Source organism: Panthera tigris, chromosome E1 (assembly GCF_018350195.1).
Source record: "Panthera tigris isolate Pti1 chromosome E1, P.tigris_Pti1_mat1.1, whole genome shotgun sequence".
Taxonomy (NCBI): Eukaryota; Metazoa; Chordata; class Mammalia; order Carnivora; family Felidae; genus Panthera; species Panthera tigris.
The window spans coordinates 4,656,958-4,684,947 of NC_056673.1; the positions used below are offsets into that span (position 1 = coordinate 4,656,958).

The window sequence follows — 27,990 nt, forward strand, 5'->3', positions numbered from 1 at the left end:
ATACTTGTGGGGGTGGGGTGCAGGTGAGTGCTGATGGAGGTATAAAAAATTGAATGCTCTGCAAAGCCATATATCATATTAAAAAAATAGCTAGGTGAGAACTGTATTTGAGAGTAAATAATTTTGCAAATGAAAAATAATGACAGTATGGTTTAATTTATAAGTTTACTAGAGTTTTTATTTACTCAACATTAAAAGAAAAATAAACATCATAGCCAAGTGGCCCAGAATAGCACATTTTGTGCATTTCTTCAGCCCCTTGGCAGGATCAGGCAGCTGTGTTCACTCCGCACTGATTTTCGTGTGGACCTCCCGGCTCTTTGCCCGCAGCTTGTTGACCTGGGACTCGGCAATGTCAGCGCGTTCCTCGGCCTCCTCCAGCTCGTGCTGGAGCTTGCGGAATTTGGAGAGGTTGACATTGGATTGTTCCTCCTGAGAAGAAAGAGAAACTTGTGAGAATGAGACTTTGTGGTTCTCATTGCACTTGTCACCAAACCAGATTATCTGCTCAACCCAGATATTTCCTTCTTATGGTCTGTTTTAAGCCACGTCTGACTTAAAATCTGGACAGAACTTGTAACTTCAATTACATTTTTCTTTTCACTCTAAAGAATGAAAGAAATACATTTGGAGTGGAAGGGACAACCTTGGTATGGCAAACCCAGGTGTATGTGAAGTCTGTTTGTGATGCATGAGTTGGGTAGAAGGGAGGAGGAGAGCCACGTACCCTGACGGTGTAGTAAGTAAATGCAAGGTCAAATTTTAACTTTGGGACAACCTCACTTAACAAATTTGGCCATTTATTTTGACTCTGGTATACAGAGAAAGGGAAAAAGTGGGTCTGGGAAGAAGCATGCATCTATTGGTTTTACTTATTACCATTTGAGCCTCTTCCTTCCTTCCTCCCCCTCCTAACTTCCTGCCCGCTTCCTACCTACTGCACTGTGTCTAGAAGAATGGGGAACAACCAGGAAAAGTGAAGCTGGAGGGTCTTCCCGCTTGCCTTTATTTGTCACGGTGCAGTGGAGAGGTGGGCCCTGATGATAGTGGTAGTGCATGAACAAGTCGGTTGGGGTACAAGATTTATGTTTGGCTCTTGAGAACACTTAGTTTTGTGCATTTCTAGAGGAAGAGGAGTATTTATCATGGAACAGAGTTGTGATGGTATATTTTTTGCAGCTATCAAGTAAGGTGGGTTATTTGGAACTTTCTTCCCCCTCCCCCAACCCTTACAAATTGCTTAATGATAAAAACCTCTTCTTTTGAAGTCTTATTCATTTTCTACCTCAGAATAAGTTTTCTTCTTCCCTCAAGGGCTTAAGGATACTCACAGCCTCCTCAGCTTGTCTCTTGTACGATTTCACCTTTGCCTGTAGTTTATCTACCAGGTCCTGCAGCCTGAGAACATTCTTGCGGTCTTCTTCGGTCTGGGAGTTTGAAAAAACAATCTGCACTCAGCACAATGAAATGAGCCTACTACAGGTGGTAAAGTAAATCACTTTGGTATGATGGCAGGTGGGCCTGGGGTAAACTTGGTCCATGTTGAGGCTTCCATACTGTTAACAGTAGCCATTCTTGTTAAGTGTCCACTCTGTGCAGGCACTGTATTAGGGAATTAGACACATGTTCTTTAATCTTTACCTCCCTACTCTGGAGAGTAGATGCTGTTACTCTGTTTTATAGGTAATGAAACTAAAGTTTAGAGTGTTAAGTTACCTACCCAAGTTAAAAAATTAAGTGAGGCCAAATTAGGGTGAATACCCAGTTTATCTGGCTTTAAAACCTGTGTTCTTTTCTCTTGTATGCCATTTTCTAAAGGCCTCCATGATTTTCCCGGCTTAGGAAAGGGTCTGTGATAAGCAGTTGTAGCATTTACCCCTTAATTTATATATCAGGTTAATGTGTATCTATTTGTGAATACCACTTTAATAGTTGCCAGTTGTCAGTTTTCCTTTGAGCAGGAAGTCTGGATATTCTAGAAAGTTATTCCCCTTACCTGGTAGGTAAGTTCCTTTACTCTTCTCTCGTGTTTCCGCAAACCTTTAACAGCCTCTGCATTACGTTTCTGCTCATTTTCAACCTCTCCTTCAAGTTCACGTACCTACAACCGAGAAAGATATGAATACAGCCAATCTTGAAGGATATTAATTAGCTCAGGACCTGCTGAAGATACTGGGTGGATGTCCTCAGGGCGACGACAAAGATGGGTATCACTATGTAGGGAGAAAGGGTAGACGGCGTGCCCTTTCCCCTTCGCATATTCAGAGAGAGTGAGAGACCCACCCTGGCCTCCAGTCTCTGGATCTGCTTCTTCCCGCCCTTCAGGGCCAGCTGCTCAGCCTCGTCCAGACGGTGCTGAAGGTCCTTCACCGTCTGCTCCAGGTTCTTCTTCATCCGCTCCAGGTGGGCGCTGGTGTCCTGCTCCTTCTTCAGCTCCTCGGCCATCATGGCCGCCTGTTAGCAGTGAAACAAAACCGGTTGAGAGCTGGGCTGGCGCATCGGGATTCAAGTTCGAGCACCACCGTGTTGCCCTCTGCTCACATCCGTGATGGCCTTCTTGGCCTTCTCTTCTGCGTTGCGGGCTTCCTGGACAATGTCTTCCATCTCTCCCTGGATCTGGGAGATGTCTGTCTCCAGCTTCTTCTTGGTGTTGATCAGGCTGGTGTTCTGTTAAAAATAGTCAATGGAAGTTTACAAGACTTGCTGTCTGCCATCATGGGATTTTACATATGTTTTCCTTGTTGGCTTGTGCAGGGGACCTGATGGCAACAGTTTACTAAACTTTAAATATTTGTTCAGTGGAAAGTATTAATCATTTGAAAGGTTGGAACACTCCCCTCCCCCACTACTGTCCCAGTAGCTTTCTAATTTATGCATAAGGACTTTTGAGATTTAAGAATTCCTATAATTATCTTTCAATTATATTTCGAACAGACATTACTAGTATTCTATCCTTAAAAGGTTGGAAATATTAGAAAATAATAGATTCTTTTTGTGAGTGCCTGGCATTGGGAGCTTTTCAGTTAGGATCTCTGTTAACTTTCATGGTTTGCTCCCTGGGGGAATACTCAATTAGTTTTATGAAAACATTTTATTAAAATTTTAACCCAGTGGTTCTTGGAGGGAATCAGTACTGCCTCAACAGGCATATGGGGACATTTGGGGGTAGATAATTTTGCTTGAGCACCACCGTGTTGCCCTCTGCTCACATCAGTGATGGCCTTCTTGGCCTGCTTGTCAATTTTGACAATTTTGCTTGTCAAAATCACTACAAGGTGCTACTGCATTTGATGTCCAGGCAAGTCAGCAATGTCTTGCAAGACACAAGGCCAGTAAACACAATAATGTTAAGTGCAGAAGTACTCCTGATGAGAAACACTACATAGAACATTTTTGGATTTGGGAGTTAGCAGATATCTTTATTCAAGTTTATTCTGCATCACGGTTTTCAAAATAGTCTAAAGAGTCAATTTTGCTTTTATAAAAACTCTCTCCCTTTTTTGGTAGAAAACCTAAAAAAGAAGACAGGAACACACACCAAAAAGTCACCTACAGTCCCTTCATTCCAAGATAACTTGCAGTTAACATTTTAGAGCACATCCTGCATCCCTTTTTTTTTTTTTTAATATACATACACACATATTTACAGTAATGGAGTGTTTCCATACTTTAATTCTTATCCATCACCTAACAATACACCAGCATCTGTTTGCTCTGCAGGCCTTACCTGGGTGTGGAGGAGCTGGACGCGCTCACTGGCGTCCAGGAGCTCCTGTTCTGCGATTTTCCTGCTCCTCTCCGTCTGCTCCAGGGTCGCCCGCAGCTCCTCGATCTCAGCCTGCAGCAGGTTGGCCCTGCGCTCCACCATGGCCAGCTGCTCCTTCAGGTCCTCCTGGCCCCGGAGCGCGTCGTCCAGGTGCAGCTGGGTGTCCTGTTAAGTAGAACAAAACAAAAAAAATACAACAAAACAAAAACAAAAACAAAACCTTAGGCACTCTGAAGAGGACATGAACATTCCAGGAGATGAATTGGAAGAACTTACTGGTGCCAGGAGCAGGAGATGACAGTTCTGTCATTTGAGCGTGCAAATGGTGATGTCACCGGCTTAGGTGAGAGAGAATTATCAGGAGACAGATTCTCATTCTATTTATGCCATTGACTGGTTATTTTTTCATGTGCGAGTAACTAATGTCTGTCATTTACAGAGCATTTTCCATATGTTCTACCCAGTACTTGACATCTGTTATCTCGTTTGATTCTCAGAGGAACTCTATGAGATATGAGTATTTTCATTCTTATATTGTAGAAGAAGCAGCAGACGTTCTGAGAGGTTAAATAATTTGTCTAAAGTCAGGCAGCCAGTAAGTAACAAAAAGCTTCAACCTCAGGCTTATTGGTACCAAAGTCTTGCATTTTCTCTCATATCAAAGCTTATCTCTGGGCTTCTGTTTGTTCTTTTACATAATGTTCCTGTAAAAATATAATCTCTGTATATGTACATATAATATTTAATTTATATTTGGTTTTACCAGCATACTGTGAGCTACATAAATTGTTAAAAGAAAAAACTGGATTGTTTAGCACAAAGATGTTTTGCCGAATGGAAGACAGATAACTTCCCTGACTTAGCTGTTAATGTGGACCCATTTACCTTCAGGATGGCCTGGGTGTTCCTGTAGTTCCTCAGGGCCTCTGCAGCCTGGCGGTTGGCGTGGTTCAGCTGGATTTCCATTTCATTGAGATCTCCCTCCATCTTCTTCTTGACTCTCAGAGCATCGTTCCTGCTCCTGATCTCAGCATCCAAGGTGCTCTGCATCGACTCCACAACTCTGATGTGGTTTCTCTTTAGTTGATCGATCTCCTCATCCTTTTCAGTGATTTTCCTGTCGACTTCAGACTTGACTTGGTTCAACTCCAACTGAATGCGTAGGATCTTTCCCTCTTCGTGTTCAAGAGATGCCTTAACAAAACAGTGATCAATTAATAATGGAAAGTAACTTGAATATTTGGAGTATATTTCCTTGTGAGCCAAACTCTTATTAATGTCAGTTGTCTGAGTTTACAAAGTATAATACAGCAGTTCCAGGAGCCTGCTAAGTACACCATTTTTTTTTGTTTATTCAGCCATAGATTATATAGGGTAGCTCTGTAATAAAGGTGCTTTGTAAAGTGTAAAGCGGTATATAAATAATATTCATAGGAGTAATAACAAAACCTATATGATTAAACTCATGGAATAAACATAAACTCTCCATGTGTTATCTTATTCAGAGAGAGAGAGAGAGAGAGCATGTGGGGGAGAGGGGCTGAGGGAGAGAGAGAGGATCTTAAGCAGGCTCCATGCTCAGCATGGAGCTTGACATAGGATTCGATCACATGGCTCTGGGATCATGACCTGAGCCGAAATCCAGACTCGGATGCTCAGCTGACAGAGCCACCCAGGCGCCTCTCAGTCATAAACATTAAACATTAAAATGTTTATGTGTGCTATATGAATTCTTGTTGTAGAAATTCTCAGTTTAAAAACATATGTTTTTCTGATTGCAAAGTACATGTTCACTGCAGAAAATGGGGCAATATATAAAACAAAGAAAAACCTCCTATTGTGCCCCCCACCCAGACATAACCATCTTATTGTGGTACATTTTTTCTAGTCTTTTTTCCTACTTCTATATATTTCTGCATGATGACATTATAGTGTATATTCAGATGTGTGTTGCTTTAAAAATTGTCTACCATAAATATTTCCCCATGTTAATTATGTTTAGGGTTGCATAGAATTACATCATATGGATGTTCCTTGGTTGCTTCATCTTTGTTCTTGGATTGCACATTTTTGTGTTTTTAAGATAATTTTCTTGAGATAGAGTCTCAGATATAGAATTGATGGGTCATAGTATTACATTAAAAAAAAATTTTTTTTAACGTTTATTCATTTTTGAGAGACAGAGAGAGACAGAGCATGAACGGGGAAGGGGCAGAGAGAGAGGGAGACACAGAATCTGAAGCAGGCTCCAGGCTCTGAACTGTCAGCACAGAGCCTGATGCGGGGCTCGAACTCACAAACCGCAAGGTCATGACCTAAGCCAAAGTCGGACGCTCAACCAGCTGAGCCACCTAGGCGCCCCCATAGTATTACATTTTTAAGCTTTTTCTAACTATTGCCAAATTGTCCTTCATAAAGATTGTGTGCATAATAATGGATCCACTGCCTGCTTTGGGTGTATTCACCCATGTCTTTGATTCCCGCCCCCCCCCCCCCCGGCCCCAAACATCATAATATGTACCTCTGCTTCCTCTAAGGCAGCCTGAATATCGCATTTCTCTTGTTCCACTTGTTTCTTTATCTTCTCCATTTCGTGGATTTGCTTCCCTCCCTCAGCAATCTGCTCCGTGAGGTCAGAAATCTCCTCTGTGGGTGAATAGACCAGGGAGAGGTGGTCAGACTGGTGTGGCATGGAAGGGTCTTACCACGGCTGTCGGAAGTACAGAAGTTCAAGAGCACTCACGCTGCAAGTTCTTGTTCTCTCGCCTCAGGGTTTCCAGGTGATCCAGGGATTCCTCGTAGGCATTCTTGACCTTGAACAGCTCAGTGCCGAGAGAGCGGGACTCCTTCTGGGAGGCCTCAAGTTCAGCCTGAGTCTCCTCATACTTCTGTTTCCACTCTGCCAGGACCTGAAAAGCAGCAAATTGTCAGCCTCTGCAAGGAGACAGGGAGGCCAAGTAAAACTCTGATGAAGTTTCAGCAGGCTGGGCCACCTTGTCGAAGTTCCTCTGCTTCTTGTCCAGGGCCGCGCAGGCCGCGTTTGTTCTCTCCACGTCAAGCATGAGGTCTTCCACTTCGTTCTGGAGCCGCTGCTTCGTCTTCTCCAGGGAGGCACATTTGGCGTTCACCGCTTCTACGTGCTCCTCGGCGTCCTGCAGACGTTGGGCCAGCTTCTTCCTGAAAAGTTAGCCAAGCAGTTAAGGAGAGCGGTCAAGAACAGGAGCAGGCGATCACTTCCTTGGTCCCCTTCTCAGTCCTGCTTCTGTAATGGTGCATTACGTATGGTCATCCGAACTGTGGCAGCCAGAACTGCTTTCTAGATTGTTGCTGTATGAAAAGGTCCAAAATGGTGAACAACGGAATTCAGTTCTTAGAGGCTGCTGTTAGCACTCTATTATATGGGTCTTACTGTGTAAGTGATTCAGGACTTTAAGGACTTCTGATTGAGTATGGTTGCGGAAAATGATTATCCAGGACAATTTTGTTGATTGATTTATATATCTCATCTCTTTCCAAAAAGGATTTCAGGCTAACTAGGTGTTTTACCGGGCAGAAATGTACTGAGCATATTCATTTGCTTTCTCAGCCTTTCCGTTTCATTTTATGTACTTTATCCCCAGAGAAAAATAGCTAGTTTCTTCTAATACATATTTGGAATTCTCACCAGAGAAAGAAATTGGTGGATAAATCAGAATAATTCATGCTGTTTAAGCAAAGGCAGGTTTAATTTTTCCTTCTGAATTGCCTACATTCTTGCTTCATTCCCCATAGTGTTGCCAGCTCTACATACTTAAGGTACAGAAAAGCCTTTAGCCCTGAAGTCCAAGAAGATCTATTTGAAGGTCCCCTTTGGTCTGTACACAGACTAAAGCTTTATTTTATTTAGACTAACTGTGGACATTATGTACAATTTGGTGGCCTCCAGCTATGTCTTCTTATTACAATACTTAAAAAGGTGGGCTCTGGAATCAGAATATCTGGTTCTAATCCTAGCTGTACCATTTATTAATTGTGTGCTCTTGGGTTAGTTGGTTCACCTCTCGTAGCCTCAGTTTCCTTGTCTGTAAAATAGGGATAAAACATGATGTTGCCATGGATACTAAATGAGCTGACATATGTATAGTACTTGACACATAGTGTGCAGTCAGTAAATTTCACATCTGCTGTTACCCTCATGTTATCATCATCAACATCATCATAGTGTTGCTGGGAGTTGTTGAGTTGTGCAGCTAGGAAACCATGTCGTTTTCTTCCCCCAGCGTTCACAGCACATACTTGGCCTCCTCCAGCTCCTCTGTGCGCTGGATGGCGTCCGTCTCGTATTTGGTCCTCCACTGGGCCACCTCGCTGTTGGCCTTGGACAGCGCCCTCTGCAGCTCGGCCTTGCCCTCCTGCTCCTCCTCGTACTGTTCCCGCAGCAGGTCACAGTCGTGGCGGGAGGACTGCAGGGCGTGGGCCAGCGCATTCTTGGCCTGTGGAAGTACCATTTCAGTGACTTAAAATCGTTTATTCAGTGCTACATAGTTCACATACCCAGAGGAGAACCTAACTTGACGTGTTTAGATTTGCTTAGCTGAGAAGACCTTTGGTAAAACTCACTTTTGTTTCTTCCTCCAGCTGATGTTTCAGCTCCTCAATCTGTTGTGTAGATGCTTGTTTGTTCCTTGAAAGCTGAGAGACCAAAGCCTCTTTCTCATCTAATTGTCGGGAATATTCACCTAAGAATAAGAGAAGTAGATGAATTTGTTAATGGCATAAAAATAAGCTCAAGCTTTCTTATGTATCTGTATATATTTATATACGTGTATCAAATATATACTTTATCTGCTTCTAACTATGAGTATAGCACTGGTTAGAACTGGAGTTAAGCAGCAGAAATGCCACAGGAGTATAACAAACTACTCTGCTCATTCTTCCTTTGTATTCTTTCTGACCTGCTCAGCAGATTCCAACAGTTCGTTTATTCCCCTCTAAAATGGGAGAGAGTAATGCTGTTTATTCAGAACCCCTGGAATCACTTAAAAAAATTTTTTTTAATGTTTATTTATTTTGAGAGAGAGAGAGTGCTAGCAGGGGAGGGCCAGAGAGAGAGAGAGAGGGAGAGAAAGAATCCCAAGAAAGCTCTACACTGCCAGCATAGAGCCTGACACGGCGCTGGAACTCATGAACCAGGAGATCATGACCTGAGTCGAAATCAAGTGTCGGACGCTTAACTGACTGAGCCACCCAGGCGCCCCACCTCTGGGATCACTTTTATTTAGTACGTAGTTTCAGGGCTCAGGAAAAGTCCCCCACCTGCTTCTGTCTGCAGACGCGCTCTCTGAGCCGTCAGGTCATTGATCAGCCGCTGCTGCTCCTCTTCCTTGGTCTTAAGTTCACTCACCTGGTCTTCTAGAGTGCGGCACATCTTTTCCAGGTTCCCCTATAGGACATGTGTCAGTGAAAGGTGAGACATTGAATGCAGTAAAAAAAAAAAAAAAAAAAAAGATTCTTCAAACAAAGGTTTTTTTAATGTTTATTATTTTGAGAGAGAGAGAGACAGAGCGTGGACAGGGGAAGGCCATAGATAGAGGGAGACACAGACTCCAAAGCAGGATCCAGGCTCTGAGCTGTCAGCACAGGGCCTGACGTAGGTCTTGAACTCATGAACTGTGAGATCTTGACCTGAGCCAAAGTCAGATGCTTAACCGACTGAGCCACCCAGATGCCCCTAAAACTTGATTCTTAAAATATTTTTAGAGTGAATAAATTCAAGTCAAGTGTGAGTAGGAAGTTATGGCACCAACTTTATGGGACAGGCTAGGATTCAAATATGATGAGTGTGGAAATGTCCTTGAAGTGGTCATCGTTGGAGCCTGTTCATTTATCCCACTGATACTGATGCTTGCTTAACGTGGATTTTGCAATAGTCTTAAGGGGTCATAACTAAGTACTGACAAAAATGAAGTAGAAGGGAATATATTAGAATGTTAGGAAATATTAGTGTTGTAAGCTGCCAGCAAACAATGTTTAATGACAGAACAATGAGTGTTGTTACAGGTTATTAATTACCATCATTTGTAGATGGTATTTGGTACCTTGGCCTTGGAGATGGTCTCCATGTTACTGGCCAGGTCGTCGATCTCCATCTTCAACTCGCTCTTCTCCTTCTCCAGCTTCTGCTTGACCCTCTGTAGGTTGTCTATCTGCTCCCCCAGCTCGGCCACGCTGTCCGCGTGCTTCTTCCTCAGGGTGGCCGCCGTGGCTTCGTGCTGCAGGGTGGCCTCCTCCAGGTCCCTGCGCATCTTCTGGAACTCGGCCTCCCGCTTCTTGTTCATCTCGATCTGGGCGGAAGTGGCCCCGCCGGCTTCTTCCAGCCGCTCGCTGATCTCCTCCAGTTCCCGGGAGAGGTCTGAGCGCTGCTTCTCTGCTTTGGCCCGGGAGGCCCTCTCTGCCTCGATTTCCTCCTCCAGCTCCTCGATGCGGGCCTGAGGGTGACACACCAACGTTAACATAAACTCTTCTCAATCTCAGGGGTTTTGGGGGTACAGAAACAAATGGAGGCTAGATGATTCACCTGCAGCTCTTTGATTTTCTTTTGTAGTTGAATTTCTACTGCCTGCTCATCTTCAATTTTACTTAGCAAATTACTGATTTCAAATTCTTTCCTTCAGACAAAAGAATGAGACATATTAGTACTCCTAGGAATTGAAAGATGATACCACACAGGATGTTTTTCTGGAGTTCCTACTTTTTGAGTCTCTCATCAAGTTGCTGTTTCTCATTTTCTACATCCATTGTGGATTCTTGGGCTAATTTTAGGTCTCCCTCCAGTTTCCTCTTTGCTCTTTCTAGATCCATGCGGAGTTTCTTTTCTTGCTCTAATGACCCTTCAAGCTAATGAGAAAGGAAAGTATGTTAAACATTGAAAGTGTATTTAAAAATATCCTTCACATGGATATCAGAACCACACTTACGTCATCTACTTGCTGCTCGAGCTTGGTTTTAGCTTTGCTCAGCGTGTTGACCTTGTCCTCTTCTGCCTGTAGGTCATCCAGGGTCTGCTGGTGGGCCTCCTGGAGGGCCTTCCTCTCCTTGGTCAGCTTAGCGATGGTTTCGTCCAGGCCTGCCATCTCTTCCGTGAGGTTTTTCACCTTGAAAAATTAAAGAAGAAATGGTATCTGCTCTAAAGCAGGTTTACTAGGCTGGTGGAACCTCGATATGGCAGAACAGAGTGTGATTCGTACCTTGTTCTCTGTGGCATGCTTCTCCTTTTCAACCTTGGCCAGGGTCAGCTCAAGGTCATCGATGTCTTTCTTGAGCTCTGAACACTCGTCCTCCAGTTTCCTCTTCTTGGCCGTCAGCTCGGCGTTGATCTCCTCCTCATCCTCAGCTCTCTCAGTCACCTCCTTGATCTTGGCCTCCAGCTGGATTTTGTTCTTAATGAGTTGCTCACACCTTTCCTCTGCATCAGCCAAGGCATCAGCTTCCTGTGGAGGGATTCATTAAGATATTTAGAAAACTTGTTACTGATTTTGAACTTGTTCTTTGCACAAAGTAGTAGTGTTTGTTGAATTCTGGTGACTCTTTCAGTATGAATGTAAATTAAACTTAATTGAACATTATTACATGGCTTAGAGAGATGCAGCTAATTAAAAGTGAGACTATAGATTTAGAAGCAAATTAACCTGAAAAATGATTGTATTGAAGCACTGACTACACAGTAGTGTCTAGAAGAGTGATAGGCCAATGGAAGCCTGAGCTCTTGTCTCAGTATTGCCTCCGTATGGATGAACTCAGGCAAATTGCTTTAGTTCTATTGTTCTCACTTTTCTCATAGGGAGTTGAGGGAGTGGGAATAAATGACCACTAGGAACACTTTAGCTATAATATTCAAAGATTGTGACTTAGATTGGTTAAATTTGGTTTTGATTATTCTCTGCTCACCTCAAACAGCTAGTTGCTGGACTGGATTTAGAAAGGAAAAGAAAAAGAACTTAAACAGTTTTATGCCTATGAATACCTTTCCATGCACCATTTGTCACACACTCCCAACCTTCCTGATAGTCCCTAACAGTGCTGTAATTGTCCACAATTTTCGTTAAATTTTTTTTTTCAACGTTTTTTATTTATTTTTGGGACAGAGAGAGACAGAGCATGAACGGGGGAGGGGCAGAGAGAGAGGGAGACACAGAATCGGAAACAGGCTCCAGGCTCCGAGCCGTCAGCCCAGAGCCCGACGCGGGGCTCGAACCCACAGACCGCGAGATCGTGACCTGGCTGAAGTCGGACGCTTAACCGACTGCGCCACCCAGGCGCCCCTATTGTCCACAATTTTCATTTCCATTGTACGGAACACCTATTAGTCTCAATGTGAATTTTAGAATATACAAGAACATGCAATTTTGAGGCACTATATAGCTCCACACATTTTTTTATGAGTGACTAAGGGTCTCAAAAATCAGCTCAGCCTTATTAGATTACTCTAGCCCAGGGAATTTCTTTAACTTCTCACTCAGTGCTGGTTTTGTTCATATCTTACGTTTTTTAGTTTAAACACCTAAGTGGATGATAATGGGGACTTCCCAGCGTTCCTTTGCTGTTATTTTTAATAGTGATGCACTCGATAAATATTTATTCACTGATGATAATAACTGTGAAGAGAGGTTAAGATGGAGAGGCTTTTGATCTTGTGCTTTTGGGAAAAGGTAACCTTCATGTAAGCGAAGTTATCAGAAAGAAAAGCTGAAAATAGCTTAACGATTTTAGGTTTCTTCATGACATTGGTGGGCTTTAGGTCCAAGGAAATGGGAAGTTACATTTGGTCAGAGCCCAGAACTGTCCCCCACCCTGATTACAACTCTTTCCTGAGATAATAAACGGAAGTCTAAAGACTCGGGGTCTCTATCGAAGGAAGAATCGCAGAGGGTACTTGGCTCTACTTGAGACTACGGTTACTCAGTTCAGGTAACTGCAAACAGGTTTATTGAACTAAATCTCAGTAGGGATGGAGAGAAATAAGAGTAATGATTTTTCTTTCATTTCAATACAATATCCTACACTGCGTTCGGAAAATAGGATGATCCTTGTGAGGCTGGGATGAAGCCTGCAGGGCAAGTGGGTAAAATATTGACTGAGTTTTCGCTTTAAACTGCTTCCTTTGTGGCTGTTAAAATTGTGATGTTATTGAACACGTGCTTTAGTCTTCCCTTTTCCATTTGTAATTTGGAAGTCATTGTGCTGTGTCTTCCTCACAGGACTATTGAAAGGTAAGCGAAATGCTAAAAAAAGTAACTTGAGATTTTCTGTTTCAAGATGAGGTTATTTGTGGGGCGCCTGGGTGGCTCAGTAGGTTAAGCGTCTGACTTCAGCTCAGGTCATGATCTCATGGCTCGTGGGCTCTGTGCTGACAGCTCAGATTCTGGGGCCTGCTTCAGATTCTCTGTCTCCCTTTCTCTGTCCCTCACCTTCTCACACTCCGTCTCTGTCTCTCTCTCTCAAAAATAAATAAAAACATTAAAAAAAAAAAAAGATGAAGCTATTTGTAAATCCAAAATATCTATGCCTTCCAGAAACGCTTCCATAACGTGGTGTATCCCAAATACACAGTACTCACGGATTGAACCTGAAGCTGCAGGTCATTTTTCTCTTTCAAGAGAGTGACCATCTTTTCCTCCAGTTCCTTCCTCTTCGCCTCTGACTTGGCGAGTTCGTCTTTGGTTTTCTGAAACTCCTCCTTCATGGTGGCCATCTCCTTCTCGGTCTCCGCGCTCTTGAGGAGGGGCTTGATCTTGAAGAAGAGTTTCATCCAGGGCCAGTGCTTGACGTTCATGAAGGCGCGGACGTTGTACTGGATGCAGAAGAGGGCTTCTCTGAAATGACGTGAAAATATCAGTGTAGATTGATCCGTCAGAGGCAGCGTCACTGTTGTTATTTTGTATTTTCCACACAAATACCCCTTGTAATGATCCCGTATGTAGAGATGATTTATACGCAGGCTTTATATACACACACACACTCCTGCTGGTTCCCCGTCTAACCACTTTGCTAATGTATACTGCTCATACCAAATAATCCTGTGTTCTTTTTAAAAGCAATTTTTTAATGTTTATTTTTGAGAGCATGAGAGACAGAGTGTGAGCAGGGGAGGAGCAGAGAGATAGGGAGACACAGAATCCGAAGCAGGCTGCAGGCTCTGAGCTGTCAGCACAGAGCCCGACGTGGGGCTCGAACTCACAAACTGTGAGATCATGACTTGAGGGAAGTTGGACGCTTAACCGACTGAGCCACCCAGGCACCCCTAATTCTGTGTTTTTAAGACCTGACCACGCTAGCAAAGGAGCTGACCTTAAAGTGGGAATACTTTGCAGGTATGAGCAACACATACCAATTTAAGATAATTTGGATATACAGTCTTAGTGATTTGGGAGTGGGCGTGGCAGTTGTAAGCTGAGTGTGCCGCTTGGCTGCTGGCACACAGATGTGAGCTGTAAGATGGCATAGGGTGCTTTCTGTGTTTCCCCGCTGTGTGAACTTCTGATGTAGCCTGTCTTTCTTGAAGCCTTTCCTCTTATTTTGATTACCACTGAATTATCCACTCATCAGCTTTTGTTAGCTTCTTCAGACAATGTACTGATGTTTCTCAAATTCTTTTAAATGCCTCTCATTCTTAGTTGTCTAAATTGTTAATTTCTGCAGGGGATTTAGTATGCATTGAGCACTCAAATTTGTTTTATTTAAATAAAATTTTAAATAGTAATAAAAGACACCCCTTCTGCAGACTGTAGCAATAGACAAAACAAGGTTTGACTACCTTGTAGCAATGTGTAGGCCTCTTTATTATTAAAATGTAAATTCTGTTTCTGTATAGGTGCAAATTACAAGAACCATGACTCTGAGAAGGCAAATACCATGCAGAAGCCATAATGTAGACACATGGGAAAGGCTTGGGAACACTTACAGTGCAAATCCAAATAAGCACAGATGAGCAAAATGTGTGGTGGCGGGGGGGGGGGGGTCGTAGGGAGCACAGTAGTGCTGGGTAGAGCAAGCTGGACGAGGTTTATTGGAGAAAGAAGTGCATGTTCTGAATTGGTAAGTAGGGAAATTAGGATGAGGGGAAAAGGCTGGGGCAAACATGAAAACAGACAAGTGAATTGTCTAGCCTGGCTGGAAAAGGCTGTGTGGCTGGGGATGACGGATGTAGTGGGGAATAGAGACAGCCTTGATGGCCACGCAGGGAAACTTGGATTTGACGTGAAATGGGAGGCACAGACTGAGATACGGCCTGATGAAAATGGTGCTTATTGCCGAGTATTCTGGCAGGTCTATGTGAGGTGGAGGGAAAAGGAGAAATTGGAAGGAGTCCCAAATGTGAGGGGTTAAGCAAGGCTGATGTGTTGTAGGAGTGAGTTCTGAACTGTGTGAGAAGCACGTATCAGCCACAAAATGAAAGTTAATGAAGAAAGAACACTGAGTAATAGTCCCCAAGGGATCTTACAGTTCTGATAATCTGCACAACTTTTACCTCCTTTGCAACATCTTCTGATATTCTACCCTCATTAGGAATCCCCTGCAGACAGCTTGAGTTCTTGTTATAATCTGGGCCAACTTTTCGTCTCTCATTTCTTCCAGAAGACCCAGAAGGCCAGCTTTGAAGAACACCTGGAGGAAAAGTGAATCCCATGTCATCCCTATAGTACAGAAGATGCAGAAATGGTGAAGGGAATGGGTCAGGTATGCATAGATAACAGCTATACCTTGGTATGCCCAAATTTATATTGGGTGTGATCAATATCAATAGAGGCGAGAAGTTTCTCAGAAGCCTTCTTGCTGTCGATGAACTGTCCTTCTGGAATAGCACTTGCGTTTAAAACTTTGTATCTGTTCAGTGAAACAAAGAAAAGAATTATTAGGGAGGTGTGATTATATGTGGAAACTGAGACACCAAAAAGAAGCATTAACAAAAATCATATAAAAAGTAAAAGTAGAAAATCCACATGTCGTTTTAAGTTCCAACAGTAAAACAATGTGATTTTTCTTTTGCCTAATGCATGCCTCCTTCCTGTTTGTAAGAAATACCACCCCTTTGAACTGTTCTCCTGCCCTGCTACCACGGGACTATATTATTTGACTTCTTAATTTTACAGTATTCACTGAGTAGGGTACATGAGACACAGGATACATGAGACACAGAGGACAACAGTTAAGGTGACAGAATGGTCTGCAGCATGCAGTGAAATACAAACAAAGAGAGACAGGCCTTTGCTTAAAATCCCCATATAAGATTCTGCTGGGGAATCCCTTCCTGCAGATGCGGATGCCTTCCAGCACTCCGTTACACCTCAGCTGGTGCAGGACAAGTTCATGCTCCATGGCCCCTACAAATAGAAGAGTACTTAGTTTTGGGTAGTCCATTTTCAAACTTGTGCCTGTTTGATTATTTCATGCTCTTATATCTTACCAGGAGTTTTGGTTTCATTGGGAATGATACACCGTACAAAATGAGGGTGTGTGCTCCTCAGATTGGTCATCAGTTTATTTAAATTTTCCTAGAAAACCAGACAGAAGGAAGTTCTTGATGAGGAAGTTTTATTTCAGAGTGCTTTTTTTGGTAATTATTTGGACTAAACCTAGACACTCTCTTAACTGTTAGGTATTAGCCTATGAGGCTTCGATTGCTCTGTATTTTAAACGTCTCAAGAGCTCTAGCCTGCCAAATAACCACCAGGTCAAAGTGCTGGGAAGAATGCAGCTCTGTAAAGGTATTCATTTATAACATCTAGGGTCTGCCTTATAAACAAGCTGCAAATCCAGTAGCCTTGATGCATAGGAATTGTTCTCAACTGGGAATCAGAAGACAAAAGACTGTGGTCTCGTTCTGCCAGCTAATGAGCTGCTTGACTTCTGTAAAATCCCTTTCGACTCTCTGGGCATTAATCTGAAGAGTTGAGATTACCTCTAAGGCCTCTTCCGTCTGTCTCAGTGCTGGTAATTTTCACAGTAGTAGTTTACAGTGGTAACCTAGGTTAGCCATTCCTTCCTCAAGTTTATTATTCCCTGGGACCTGTGACTTCTTGTTTTGTATTGTTTTGTCGTTTTTTTGAAGAGTCTAAAATCCTGAGACTATATAACCTTGTTTAGGTGGATTTCGGGTGCATAGGAAGAATGATCCACAGTCTGAAGCATCTGGAAGGACTTATTCCAGAAGTTGAATAACTGTTTATGACCGATGATGATGTTTTACTCAACTATAGGAAACTCATATGTAAATATTTCTTAGGTATACTCTGAGAAGGCAGAGTGGCTTTTTCTTTGTCTTTCATGTCTCATTTAACTATTCAGAAATAAAATAATTACTGTGAGCTTCTAATCTTGAAGATACATACAAGGATGAGTTGATGAAGCAAGAGCCTCCATGAGATAATGCAATTTGATAGAAAAAGGACAGGCTGGTTTTACTGTTTCAGTCATGGATTATATCCTCATTTTAGTTTTAAGAGGAATGAGACTTAGCCATACAGATTCTGACAAAGCAGCCATTAATCCAGACATTTCACACACGTCCCTTTGGAGGCGACAGTTTTTAAGCTACCTAACAAAATCACATTATTTGTAGTAAAATTGTTGTTATTTTAATCTCAAGATATATTTTCTAAGCTTAATCATCCATATATCACTAGGCTTGGCTTTAGATGATTTCCAGCCATTACAAAAAATTCAATCCACCTCGGAGGATGAAGATGTGTTTTGGTGGAGGGATGTCCTAAAGAGTGTATCTCTGGTTCCTTCTCAAACAGGAACTCGGGAGCATCTCAAAGGGCAACATTAGTAGAATAAAGATACGGCTTCCCTAGGGACAGCCTTGAAGTTCAGCTATGCTTCTTTAGAAATCAGCCTGATTATGTAATAAGTAAGCTTCTAAGGATGTTTTGGCATTCCTCAATACATCAGATGATCATAATGAGGGATAATGGGTAAAGCATCTGACCCTGTAAGAGTGGTTTTGCTTTGGTTCTACCATGATAAGAGAATATTAGAACATTCTATTCTGTTATAATTTATTTCAAACCCTGTAATCATGATAATTCATAGAAACTTAATAGGATTTTGAGGAGCACCTGGGTGGCTCAGTCAGTTAAGGTCCGACTTCAGCTCAGGTCATGATTTCACAGTTGGTGAGTTCAAGCCCCACATTGAGCTCTGTGCTGACAGCTCAGAGTCTGGCGCCTGCTTTGGATTTGGATTCTGTGTCTCCCTCTCTCTCTGCCCCTCCTCCACTTGCTCTCCCTCTCTCTTTCTTTCTCTCTTTCTCTCAAAAAAAAAAAAAAACCATTAAAAAAAAGAAAATAGGATTTTGGGATGGACTTTGTACTTTACCCTGAAGAGGGCTGACACAGTCTGGAAAGAGGAGCCCTTCTTCTTAGCACCTTTCTTTGTACCACTGTCTGAGGTAGAAAGAAAAACCCATCAATTAAAGTAGAATCCTAGAGGCTGGAATGTTGTATGGACATTCTGGGGGAATAGGTTTAATATAGATGGAAGGCACAGAAAGTACCTGCTTCAGCACTAGCATATGTGGAAAAGAGACTGGCCAGAGTCTTCATTGCGGACTTTTGGTACAGCCCAACCACGGTGTCATTCAGGGGGTCCTTGTTCTTGTCCAGCCAGCCGGCAATGTTGTAGTCCACGGTGCCGGCGTAGTGGATCAGCGAGAAGTGTGCCTCGGCCCTGCCCTTGACCACCTTGGGCTTTTGGAAGTTGGCGGACTTGCCCAGGTGCTGGTCATACAGCTTGTTCTTGAAGGAGGTGTCCGTGGCCTTGGGGAACATGCACTCCTCCTCCAGGATGGAGAAGATGCCCAGTGGCTGGATTCAGAAAGGTGGATATTAGTGTCAACCTGCCTTCTCTCAAAAGATACAGACATGGTGACTTTATTTGATTAAATTATTAGAACTGCCAATTAAAAAATATGTAAAATAAAATAGGGTCATAGCTCACAAAGAAGTCCTTTTGTTATCACTAGAATGATGTTTCCACCATTCCTTGCCATATTCAATCCAAAGCAACATTTTCAGTTAAAAGAATAGCTGAATTCAGACTCCAAATGTCAGCAGAGCATGTCTGGGCAGTTTGTTAAAATCTTCTGTATCATCACACTTTTTGCCTATTGAGTGAATTAATCTGCTGTCATTGTTTTATTTTGCTACGAAAAGGACTTACTGACTTAGAGTGATGTTTCCTTTAGGTGCAGTAATTAATAGTAAAAATAACCCAAACCTTATTTAAGACATTTTCTGTATTTAATCTCCTTAAAGATAGATTATGGAAAAGCATAAGTAATTGGACTTCTTGACCTGTGAACAGATTACCTTTCATACAGGCCTTAGCTGGGTTACATGTGTACTAATTTTTATCTAGAAAAAAGACTTATTTTTGCTGCTGACACCTGGGATCGTAGCAGGGATAGATTGAGGACTAATGAGGTACTTCTGGTAGCAGAGCACATCACCTCAGTTGAGTTCTCAGAGCAGCTTAAAAACCGGGTTGCGTTGCTGTTAGAACCAAACCGTTCAGGACACAACAAAACTAAACACTGATCCTTCTCATGTAAAAGTTGAAAAGAGGGAGTTCGTTCTAAAGAGGAATTCTGATATCCATCTATTTAGATCACAGTGATACTTTCTAGAATTGCTTCAGACACTTGGGAGGGTTGTCCTTGCAGTCAGCCTTTCTTAACAAGTCCTACTCACCTTCTCGATGAGCTCGATGCAGGCAGCCAGGTCCATCCCAAAGTCGATGAACGTCCACTCGATGCCCTCCTTCTTGTACTCCTCCTGCTCCAGCACGAACATGTGGTGGTTGAAGAACTGTTGCAGCTTCTCGTTGGTGAAGTTGATGCACAGCTGCTCCAGGCTGTTGAACTAGGGCGTTGCAAACACCAAAGAGCTCAAGTGAGTTTGGGAAACCCAGGGGGAATTCGGCAGAGCAGACACGAAGCGGAGGGGCCTTAACAGGGCCGCTTACTCCAACAACTCACATCAAAGATCTCAAAGCCGGCGATGTCCAGGACCCCGATGAAGTACTGTCTGGGCTGCTTGGTGTCCAGCTGCTGGTTGATGCGGGTGACCATCCACAGGAACATCTTCTCGTAGACGGCCTTGGCCAGGGCGCCCACTGCGTTGTATACCTTCGTGGACAGAGTAACGATTGTTGCCGTTACTAAAGACGTGTTGAGAAGGCTGGGGATGTGTGTGATTCATTGAGGCCGTTCACTTACCTGCTGCACAGTCTGGCCTTTGGTGACGTACTCGTTGCCGACCTTGACCCTGGGGTAGCAGAGGGCTTTGAGCAGGTCAGCAGAGTTCAGACTCTGGAGGTAGGCTGCCTTGTCAGCAACTGCAGAGACACAATTCAAGAAATGTTGTTTAATAGCAGATATCCTCTTTAAGCTAATTTTCTATTTTCATCTAATTAATTTTCTTTACTCTTTATAAAAAAAAAAGCTTTAAGTAATTATGTAGAGGGTCAGATGAGGCTTTCTGTACCTGAGAGCATGTACTCGCTAATAAATAGTCGGCTATACTGGACTTTGGAGATTTATTGCAAGTAGCTTTTGAGAAATTCATCAACAGTGAACATATGTCCAGTGTTTATTGTGACACTTTATGTAAGGCAAAAGCCGTTGTCTCTGCCCTTAAGGCAGACACATCAGGTGTAGTTGGAAGGAGAAGATAAATCCATCTTAATATTTACTGTTAGAGAGGGATAAAAGTGTCAATGTTTGGATCCTCATTTCAGTTTTGCTCCTCCCAACTTAAATCCACTCGTTCAGTTTCACTCTCTGAATATGAGGGTATTAAATTTCACCATGTGACCCCTACAGGGTCTCTTTCTAAAATTGTGTCAGTGACTATAATGTAAATGCCATATGTCAGGTGCAGAGTAACTGCTGAAAAGTTTAGGAGGAGGGAGAAAATATGTCAAGCTGAAGTGGTCAGGAAAGGCTTCAGGGGACAAATAACTTCAGCTTCCTTGGTAGGTCCTGTATGTTCCACACGTGGAATATATGATTTTTTTCTTTCTCAGTTTTTTTATATTAATCTTACTGCCTAGACTGTGTATGGGTTTATATGCAGACAGCACACACATGCATACAGATGTCTAGGGACATCCTTCAGCCCCAGCCCCATGTTTGGGCAGATCCCGTATAGCCAGCCACCAGTTTACCCAGCTAGTGCTGAAATAGGCTGATAAGCCACCATTGCCAAGGCAGAGCAGAAGCACTGCGCCGTCTCATTCTCTCATGATCTGGCCCCAGGTTGTGCTCTCAGATATCTCTTGATAAGTGCCTATAAGGGTTCATTTTCACTTGTTTGGGCTGCTTAGAAATGATGGCGATACAGAGACATGAGGAAGGAATGGGGGCGAGGAAAGCATGCCGTATGTGTAAATACATACGTGCCCGTCAGAAGTCCAGTTGTGATGAAGTTGTGAGTTTAGAATAGCCCCCCTCCCCCCCCACCATATTCTTTAATTCAGGCCCAGAAGGAGATTCATCTGGTACCTTCCGTGCCATCTGGCTCGGCCTGCTCCTCACGCTGCTTTTGCTTGAACTTCATGTTCCCATAATGCATCACGGCCCCTGTGAGCTTGTAGATGGAAACTTTCTCTTCAGGAGTAAAGCCCAGGATGTCAATGGCACTCTGGCAGGAGAAAGGACAGAGGTGAGGGCAGAAGAAACTAACTTATTTTGGAGAATTTATACTGTGTCCTAAGGTAACCACACCTATAGTGGGCTGTTCACACACATAATGCATTTTTTTACAGTGTGTGTGTGTGTGTGTGTGTGTGTGTGTGTGTGTGTGTGTGTGTGTGTCTGTGTGTATGTATGAATGAATGAGTATGAGTGTGAGTGTGTGTGAGTGACTTACATCTGTGGCCATCAGCTCCTCTTGGTCATCAATGCTGGGGACTGTGATCTCCCCTTGACTGACGAAGGCATAGTCATAAGGGTTGGTGGTGATCAGGAGCATTTCTGGGTACACAGAAGTCAGGGTATACATTTTACACTAGAAGTTGTTAATAAAAATACTAATGTTCATCTGTGAATTTAAGTTATTTCTTACCAATCAGATCTGGTTTCTTATTGGAAGTGATCTGATAAAAAATATGGTAGCTTCTTTCTGCCTTCAGCTGGAAAGTAACTCTAGACTTTTCTAGAAGATCTGGAAATAGAAGTAGATATTTAGAAAAAAAATCAATGCTGCTGAAATATTAAATGAACCTTGGTGTCTTTACTAAAATTGGGAACATTGTATTTGGCTCCATTGAGATTTCTACCTGATGGTCAATCCTTTTGGTGTTACATATAAGAATTCCAAATACATATGGCAACTGCCCAAGTTTCTCACCATTTAAGAGCAGACACTGAAGCATGTCTGCTCTAGTAAAAGTAAACTTTTAATATGGGAGACCCATGACTTCTGTATTATAATTGATCTGTAATATTCCCCTCCTTTCTCAGGGAGACTTTGTGGTGAGTGGCTCCTTAGAAACACCTACCAAAGCTCAGATCAAGAGCAAATCACAGAGAAGCGTTGTAAACCTATAGGTAACTCATAGGAACCTGTAAGTAGTCCTAGTGTTTGTCCTAGAAAAAATGTCAGAGTTGCTCTGTGGCAGGAATTTCAGAATGTGCTCCGGAACCATCAGTCTGCATCGAGGTAGATGGGGCATGCGGTGGATTATGTCTAAGTCTGGCCATTAGCTCATGGGCAACACTGGCAGCAGGCTCAGTGCACACCAGGTGTTGCTGAATATGCCTGCGAAGGAAGTCACCTGTCCCTCTGTTTTGATTTTCAGTGGTCCTATTACTCACATGTTTCAATATCTGCAGAAGCCAGCTTCCCTGTAGTACCAAAATGAATTCTAATGAATTTACCCTTGAAAAGAGAAAGATTACTTAGTATTAAAAAGTTGAAGGGCACAGAATGATGCAATCGAAATGATAATTCACACATGCTTTCTCGGGCACCTAAGGGCTGAGAAGAGCCTTCTGTGACCAAGAGACTCACAAAGCGAGAGGAGTTGTCGTTCCTCACGGTCTTGGCGTTGCCAAAGGCCTCCAGTAGGGGGTTGGCGCTGATGATTTGATCTTCCAGAGTCCCCTGCAAAGGCAAGCACGGTCCTCACCTCCAGGGCTCCAGACTTCCTGAGAGCCCTGACATCTTGAGTCTGACCCCAGACCCACCTGCATTTTGCCAGCTTCCTCCTTCTTCTTCTCCCCTGTGACCGCAATTGTTGCAAAGTACTGGATGACACGCTTGGTGTTCACGGTCTTCCCTGCCCCGGATTCGCCGCTGCCAACACAGTGACCAGAGATGAGAACAGAACTACTACAACTCACGTTGTCTGTATCTAAGACAATCACCACAAACCAGAGGAGGAAAAAGTCACGTACGTGATCAGGATGGACTGGTTCTCACGATCTGTGAAAGAGAAATCAAGACCATCAGTTAAAAAACGAAAACAAGAACAAGAACATTCAATATAAAGATTATTGAATCCATTTAGATCAAACACAGCTTATTCTTTTTAACATGTTGAAGATGTCACCTATGAATGTAGTTTTCTAGTTAGCCCTCAAATAGCTCTTGGCTCTTGGAGTAAAATTTGTGAAAATTTGTGAAAATAAGAGGCAAGCTATCATCTGTTTCCTTTTGTATTTTATTTTATTTATTTATTTTTTAATGTTTATTTTTGAGAGAGAGAGCACGTGTACACGTGTGCATGAGCTGGGGAGGGGCAGAGAGAGATGGAGACACAAAATCCTAAGCCGGATTCATGATGTCAGTGCAGAGCCCAGTGCAGGGCTCGAACTCACAAACCGTGAGATGGTGACCTGAGCCGAAATCAAGAGTCGGACACGTAATCCACTGAGCCACCCAGTTTCCCTTTTTTTGTATTTTATTAATTTAAAAACCTTTGTGATTAGAAATTTCAGATACCAAGTAGAGACAATAATATAAAGAGCCCCCTGGGTTCCCATCATACAGCTTCGACAATTATTGTCACTTAGCCAATTTTATGTCCTCTGTACTCCCATTCCATCCTCCCTGGATTGTTTTAAAGAAAATCCCAGGCATCATGTAATTTTATTGATAAATATTTTAGTACGGATTATAGAATTTTGAAGTCATAATGGATCTTAGAAATTACTTAGGCCAACTCTTTTATTTAACAGATAAAACAGCTGAGACCCAGAGAGGAATAAATGACTTTTCTAATAACAATTACATAGCTTGTTAAGCTCAAATATATTCAGGTCTTCTGTCTTGCAGTGTATATATTTTTCTACTACCTAGCCTCCTCCCAACTCTTGATAGGACTCATTTGACTGCTGGTAACACTATCGGGAAGGGATCTGGAATTATAAATGTGTTCATTTAGTCTTATGTTCCCTTTAATTTTATGTACATTTCAAAATAATAGAAACAGAAATTGTCACTAGTTATATGCTGATATGTTGGATCTATACCAATTTTCTGATTTGTTAAATATCGAATTTTGTACTCATGGATTATAGATTTGAGTGAATTCTCAAAAAACCTATTAGGGAAACAGATACAAATCTGCCTGTTATTTAGATGTGGATGTAGACTTTAGGGATCTTCAGAGTTCTACTCAGAGATGTAGATACGGATTTTAGAACATACTCAAATTGATTTTTTTCCCAATAGCAGAAAAATTATAAAAGATCATATCACATCTCATGGGAGCACAGATAAGAAAACAAAGTTCGAGGCTGTCTTGGCAATGCTAAAATAACATTAACCACGTCAAATGCCATGGTTTTGCATGGTTTTATATGCGAATCACGTTTGGGAGCCATGAGTAATCTTGGATTTGGAGCAGCTCCAAAGTTTGGGGAGTGGAGACCTTGGTGGGGGTGGGGGTGTACATAGCAGGGTCAGTGCAGCTGCTGAGTATTAAAACCTCCAAAATGAGCCAGCCTTTGGATCATTTCTGGAAGGTAGTTAACTTCTGTTGACAACCAAAGAACAGTTTCCTGGCATGAAATCCTTGTAGAATTGCTGGCCAATTTGTCATGGAAGATTCCTATTTTATTCCTTTCTCCTCTCTTGTCTCCTTTAATAGACAGCTTAACAACAAGTGCAGCAAAAACAAACAAACAAATAAAAACCAAAAGAGAATAAAACCCTCTCAGTTTCCAAAATCCTTTGGAACAACAGGAAACTCAGGAATTTCGAATATTTCCAAAGGCAATACATTTGGTGTGTGAAGATAAAAGGTTTTAATGCTGTACTTGGGCCTATACTGTGTATCAAAGCTGTTTGTTTATGCTTTGATAAGACAGAAATAACACACTTTGATATGATTTCAAGAATATTGTCAGAGGAAGAGGTATTTTTATTTTCTTCCATTCTAATAGGAAATGCTTCAAAATCATCAGGAAGAGGGGCGCCTGGGTGGCGCAGTCGGTTAAGCGTCCGACTTCAGCCAGGTCACGATCTCGCGGTCCGTGAGTTCAAGCCCCGAGTCAGGCTCTGGGCTGATGGCTCTGAGCCTGGAGCCTGTTTCCGATTCTGTGTCTCCCTCTCTCTCTGCCCCTCCCCCGTTCATGCTCTGTCTCTCTCTGTCCCAAAAATAAATAAAAAACGTTGAAAAAAAAATTAAAAAAAGAAATCATCAGGAAGAAAGTGGTAGCTCTTTCTTTACACGTGTCCTACCCCCAAGGCTGGCAATATTAGCTGTGTCATTTAAAGATAAAGACAAGAATTTGCAAAGCTTTCCAGCTATAGCTGGTAACTACTTTTCTTGATTGCTGTGGATGTGTTTATTTTATTTATTTATTTATTTATTTATTTATTTATTTATTTATTTTAACATTTATTTTTGAGAGAGAAAGAGACAGAATACGAGCAGGGGAGGGGCAGAGAGAGAGGGGGAGACACAGAACTGGAAGCAGGCTCCAGACTCTGAGCTGTCAGCACAGAGCCTGACATGGGGCTTGAACTCACAAACTGTGAGATCATGACCTGAGCCGAAATCAAGAGTCGGACATAACCAACTGAGCCACCCAGGCACCCCTGGATGTGCTTATTTTAAAATAATCAATTTGAACTTTTTTTTCAGGAATTAAAAAATATAGTGGACGACATCTTTGCAGAGGCCTGCTAATTGTTTTGGCTAGGCTTCCACTAATAGCTGAGTTAGTATGGGCAGGTCAGTGAATGAACTCAGCTAGCTTCTCTACTCTATGAAATGGGGGTGGCTGCTGGGAAGAGCGTATGATATTATACTCTGGAAGTTCCTTGAAAACAGTGAGGCCCGTGTGGCTGCAATGTGTGATAATCAAGTTCCAGTCAGAGTCTGTTTGCTCATTAAAGATTCCGTTTCCACATTTCTGCAAATGGCTGCATCACTCACCCGTCAGCATGAACTGATAAGCGTTGTCGGAGATGGAGAAGATGTGGGGCGGGGCCTCCTGGCGCTTCTTGCCTCGGTAGGCGGCCACCACCTCGGGGTTGTACACCGGCAGCCACTTGTAAGGGTTGACGGTGACGCAGAAGAGGCCTGAGTAGGTCTGAGAAAACCAGAAAATGCAGCATGTGGATCTTGTCTTCACTCGGAAAGGGGGACAGAATAAGGAGATGCCAAAGGGCACTCACGTAGATCATCCAGGCTGCGTAACGCTCTTTGAGGTTGTACAGCACTCCAGGCTCGTGCAGGTGCGTCATCATGGCCATGTCCTCAATCTTGTCATATTTCGGAGGGTTCATAGGGAAGACCTGGTCCTCCCTGACAGTTAGAGTCTGGCAAGGAAAGTGAGAGATGACTTGGTATTGACAGCTTGATGTAGGATTGGTTTGTCTGTTTGGTTTGCTTGCAAAACTATAATTACAGATACTTTTCATTATATTATTCAGTATTCTTTAAATAAAGGCATGAAATTATATTTGTTTCAGAGTTTGACACAGTAAATCTGTCTCCTCTGATGAGCTAGGGTACCACCTTTTTTTAAAGATTTTTTTTCTTCCCACAATCCCCCGTCCCACGTTTATTTATCAGTTCGTATCTTTTTTTTTTTTGATTTTTAAAAAATTTTTTTTAATGTTTATTTATTTTTGAGACAGAGAGAGACAGAGCATGAATGGGGGAGGGTCGGAGAGAGGGAGACACAGAATCGGAAACAGGCTCCAGGCTCTGAGCTGTCAGCACAGACCCCGACGCGGGGCTTGAACTCACGGACCGCGAGATCATGACCTGAGCTGAAGTCGGACACTTAACTGACTGAGCCACCCAGGCGCCCCAGTTCGTATCTTTTTTAAAAAACTTTTTTTAACGTTTATTTAGTTTTGAGAGAGAGAGAGAGAGAGAGAGAGAAGGGGGGGGGAGAGTGGGGGGAGGGGCAGAGAGAGAGAGAGGGAGACACAGAATCTGAAGCAGGCTTCAGGCTCTGAGCTGTCAGCACATAGCCGGATGTGGGGCTCAAACTCACGAACCATGAGATCATGACCTGGGCCAAAGTCAGACGCCTAACCAACTGAGCCACCCAGGTGCTCCATCAATTTGTATCTTTTTACTCTTATTTTAAGAGGTTAAATTTTTAATTTTTCCTGGCCATTCATACAAGAAACTTCAATCTGGGGGTGGGCGGAGTAATGGGGTTATTAATACATTATTTAGCTAAGTAAATAATAGTTTTCTGACAGGAGAAGCTAGCTTCTATTCCCCCCACCCAAGGGGATTTAGATTGGGAAGTAGGGTTTGCGGGGATGCGGTGGCGGCTGATTCTAGTGTGTTGAAGTCCTGTGGGTGGATGGGAAGTGGAGGAAAGGAGATAGCTGCTGGGACCTTCCTCTGCAGTCCAAATCGGGTGTCGGGAACGTACTGGAAGGATGTTTGTGTTGGCCATAGGCTTAGAGATTCTAAGCCATTAGAGCTTCACTTTGAGGTGAGGAGACCCAGAAATACAACAGGGACTGTTCTCTCCCCGTGTTTATACTCACTGCTCCACCTTCAGTCTTGACCGTTACTTTCCCTCCTTCTTTGCTCTGGATGGTGCTCTTCACATAGGACTCCTTGGGCTCCGCGACAAAGACTGATGTTTTAGCATCGAAGGGCTTGTTCTGGGCCTCAATCCGCTCCTTTTCCGATTTTCGGAGGTAGGGAGCTGCTTCGCCAAAAACCGCCATCTCAGCATCTGAACTCGCGCTCAT

The 27,990-nt window shown here is 42.9% G+C and overlaps 1 protein-coding gene and 1 long non-coding RNA gene across 2 annotated transcripts in view; one reads left to right on the forward strand and one right to left on the reverse strand.

Annotated features, from left to right (window-relative positions):
• The window catches only part of LOC122233501, a 78,443-nt gene that overhangs the window by 8,443 nt on the left and 42,010 nt on the right, over positions 1–27,990 (forward strand). Inside the window, exon 2 of the long non-coding RNA XR_006211048.1 lies at positions 15,380–15,481. This is a non-coding gene — a long non-coding RNA (uncharacterized LOC122233501). The remainder of the gene's footprint in view (positions 1–15,379; positions 15,482–27,990) is intronic.
• Positions 265–27,990, reverse strand: LOC102967510 (myosin-8). The gene is made up of 38 exons (XM_007085947.3): positions 27,781–27,990; positions 26,440–26,583; positions 26,198–26,354; positions 23,208–23,235; positions 22,998–23,106; positions 22,822–22,914; positions 22,626–22,689; positions 21,874–21,972; positions 21,679–21,782; positions 21,312–21,450; positions 20,025–20,143; positions 19,785–19,934; positions 19,498–19,668; positions 18,303–18,612; positions 18,125–18,192; positions 16,209–16,296; positions 16,008–16,125; positions 15,505–15,628; positions 15,273–15,409; positions 13,362–13,617; positions 10,993–11,235; positions 10,723–10,899; positions 10,497–10,642; positions 10,323–10,413; positions 9,844–10,233; positions 9,062–9,188; positions 8,366–8,484; positions 8,042–8,238; positions 6,760–6,943; positions 6,510–6,675; positions 6,288–6,412; positions 4,652–4,960; positions 3,728–3,931; positions 2,542–2,667; positions 2,284–2,454; positions 1,997–2,101; positions 1,332–1,427; positions 265–432 (listed from the first exon to the last, which is right to left on the reverse strand). Exons 1-38 carry the CDS (start codon positions 27,988–27,990, stop codon positions 283–285), a joined length of 5,814 nt encoding a protein of 1,937 aa, XP_007086009.2. The 3' UTR covers positions 265–282.

Excerpts from the sequence above, each read along its gene's own strand:
- LOC102967510 (XM_007085947.3), bottom strand. The coding sequence starts at position 27,990 with ATGAGCGCGAGTTCAGATGCTGAGATGGCGGTTTTTGGCGAAGCAGCT. Across the intron at positions 9,189-9,843 it reads AGACCATCTCCAAGGCCAAG|GGGAACCTGGAAAAGATGTG; the intron begins GTACCAAATACC and ends CATGTCCTATAG. Across the intron at positions 2,455-2,541 it reads CCAAGAAGGCCATCACGGAT|GCGGCCATGATGGCCGAGGA; the intron begins GTGAGCAGAGGG and ends CACTGCTAACAG.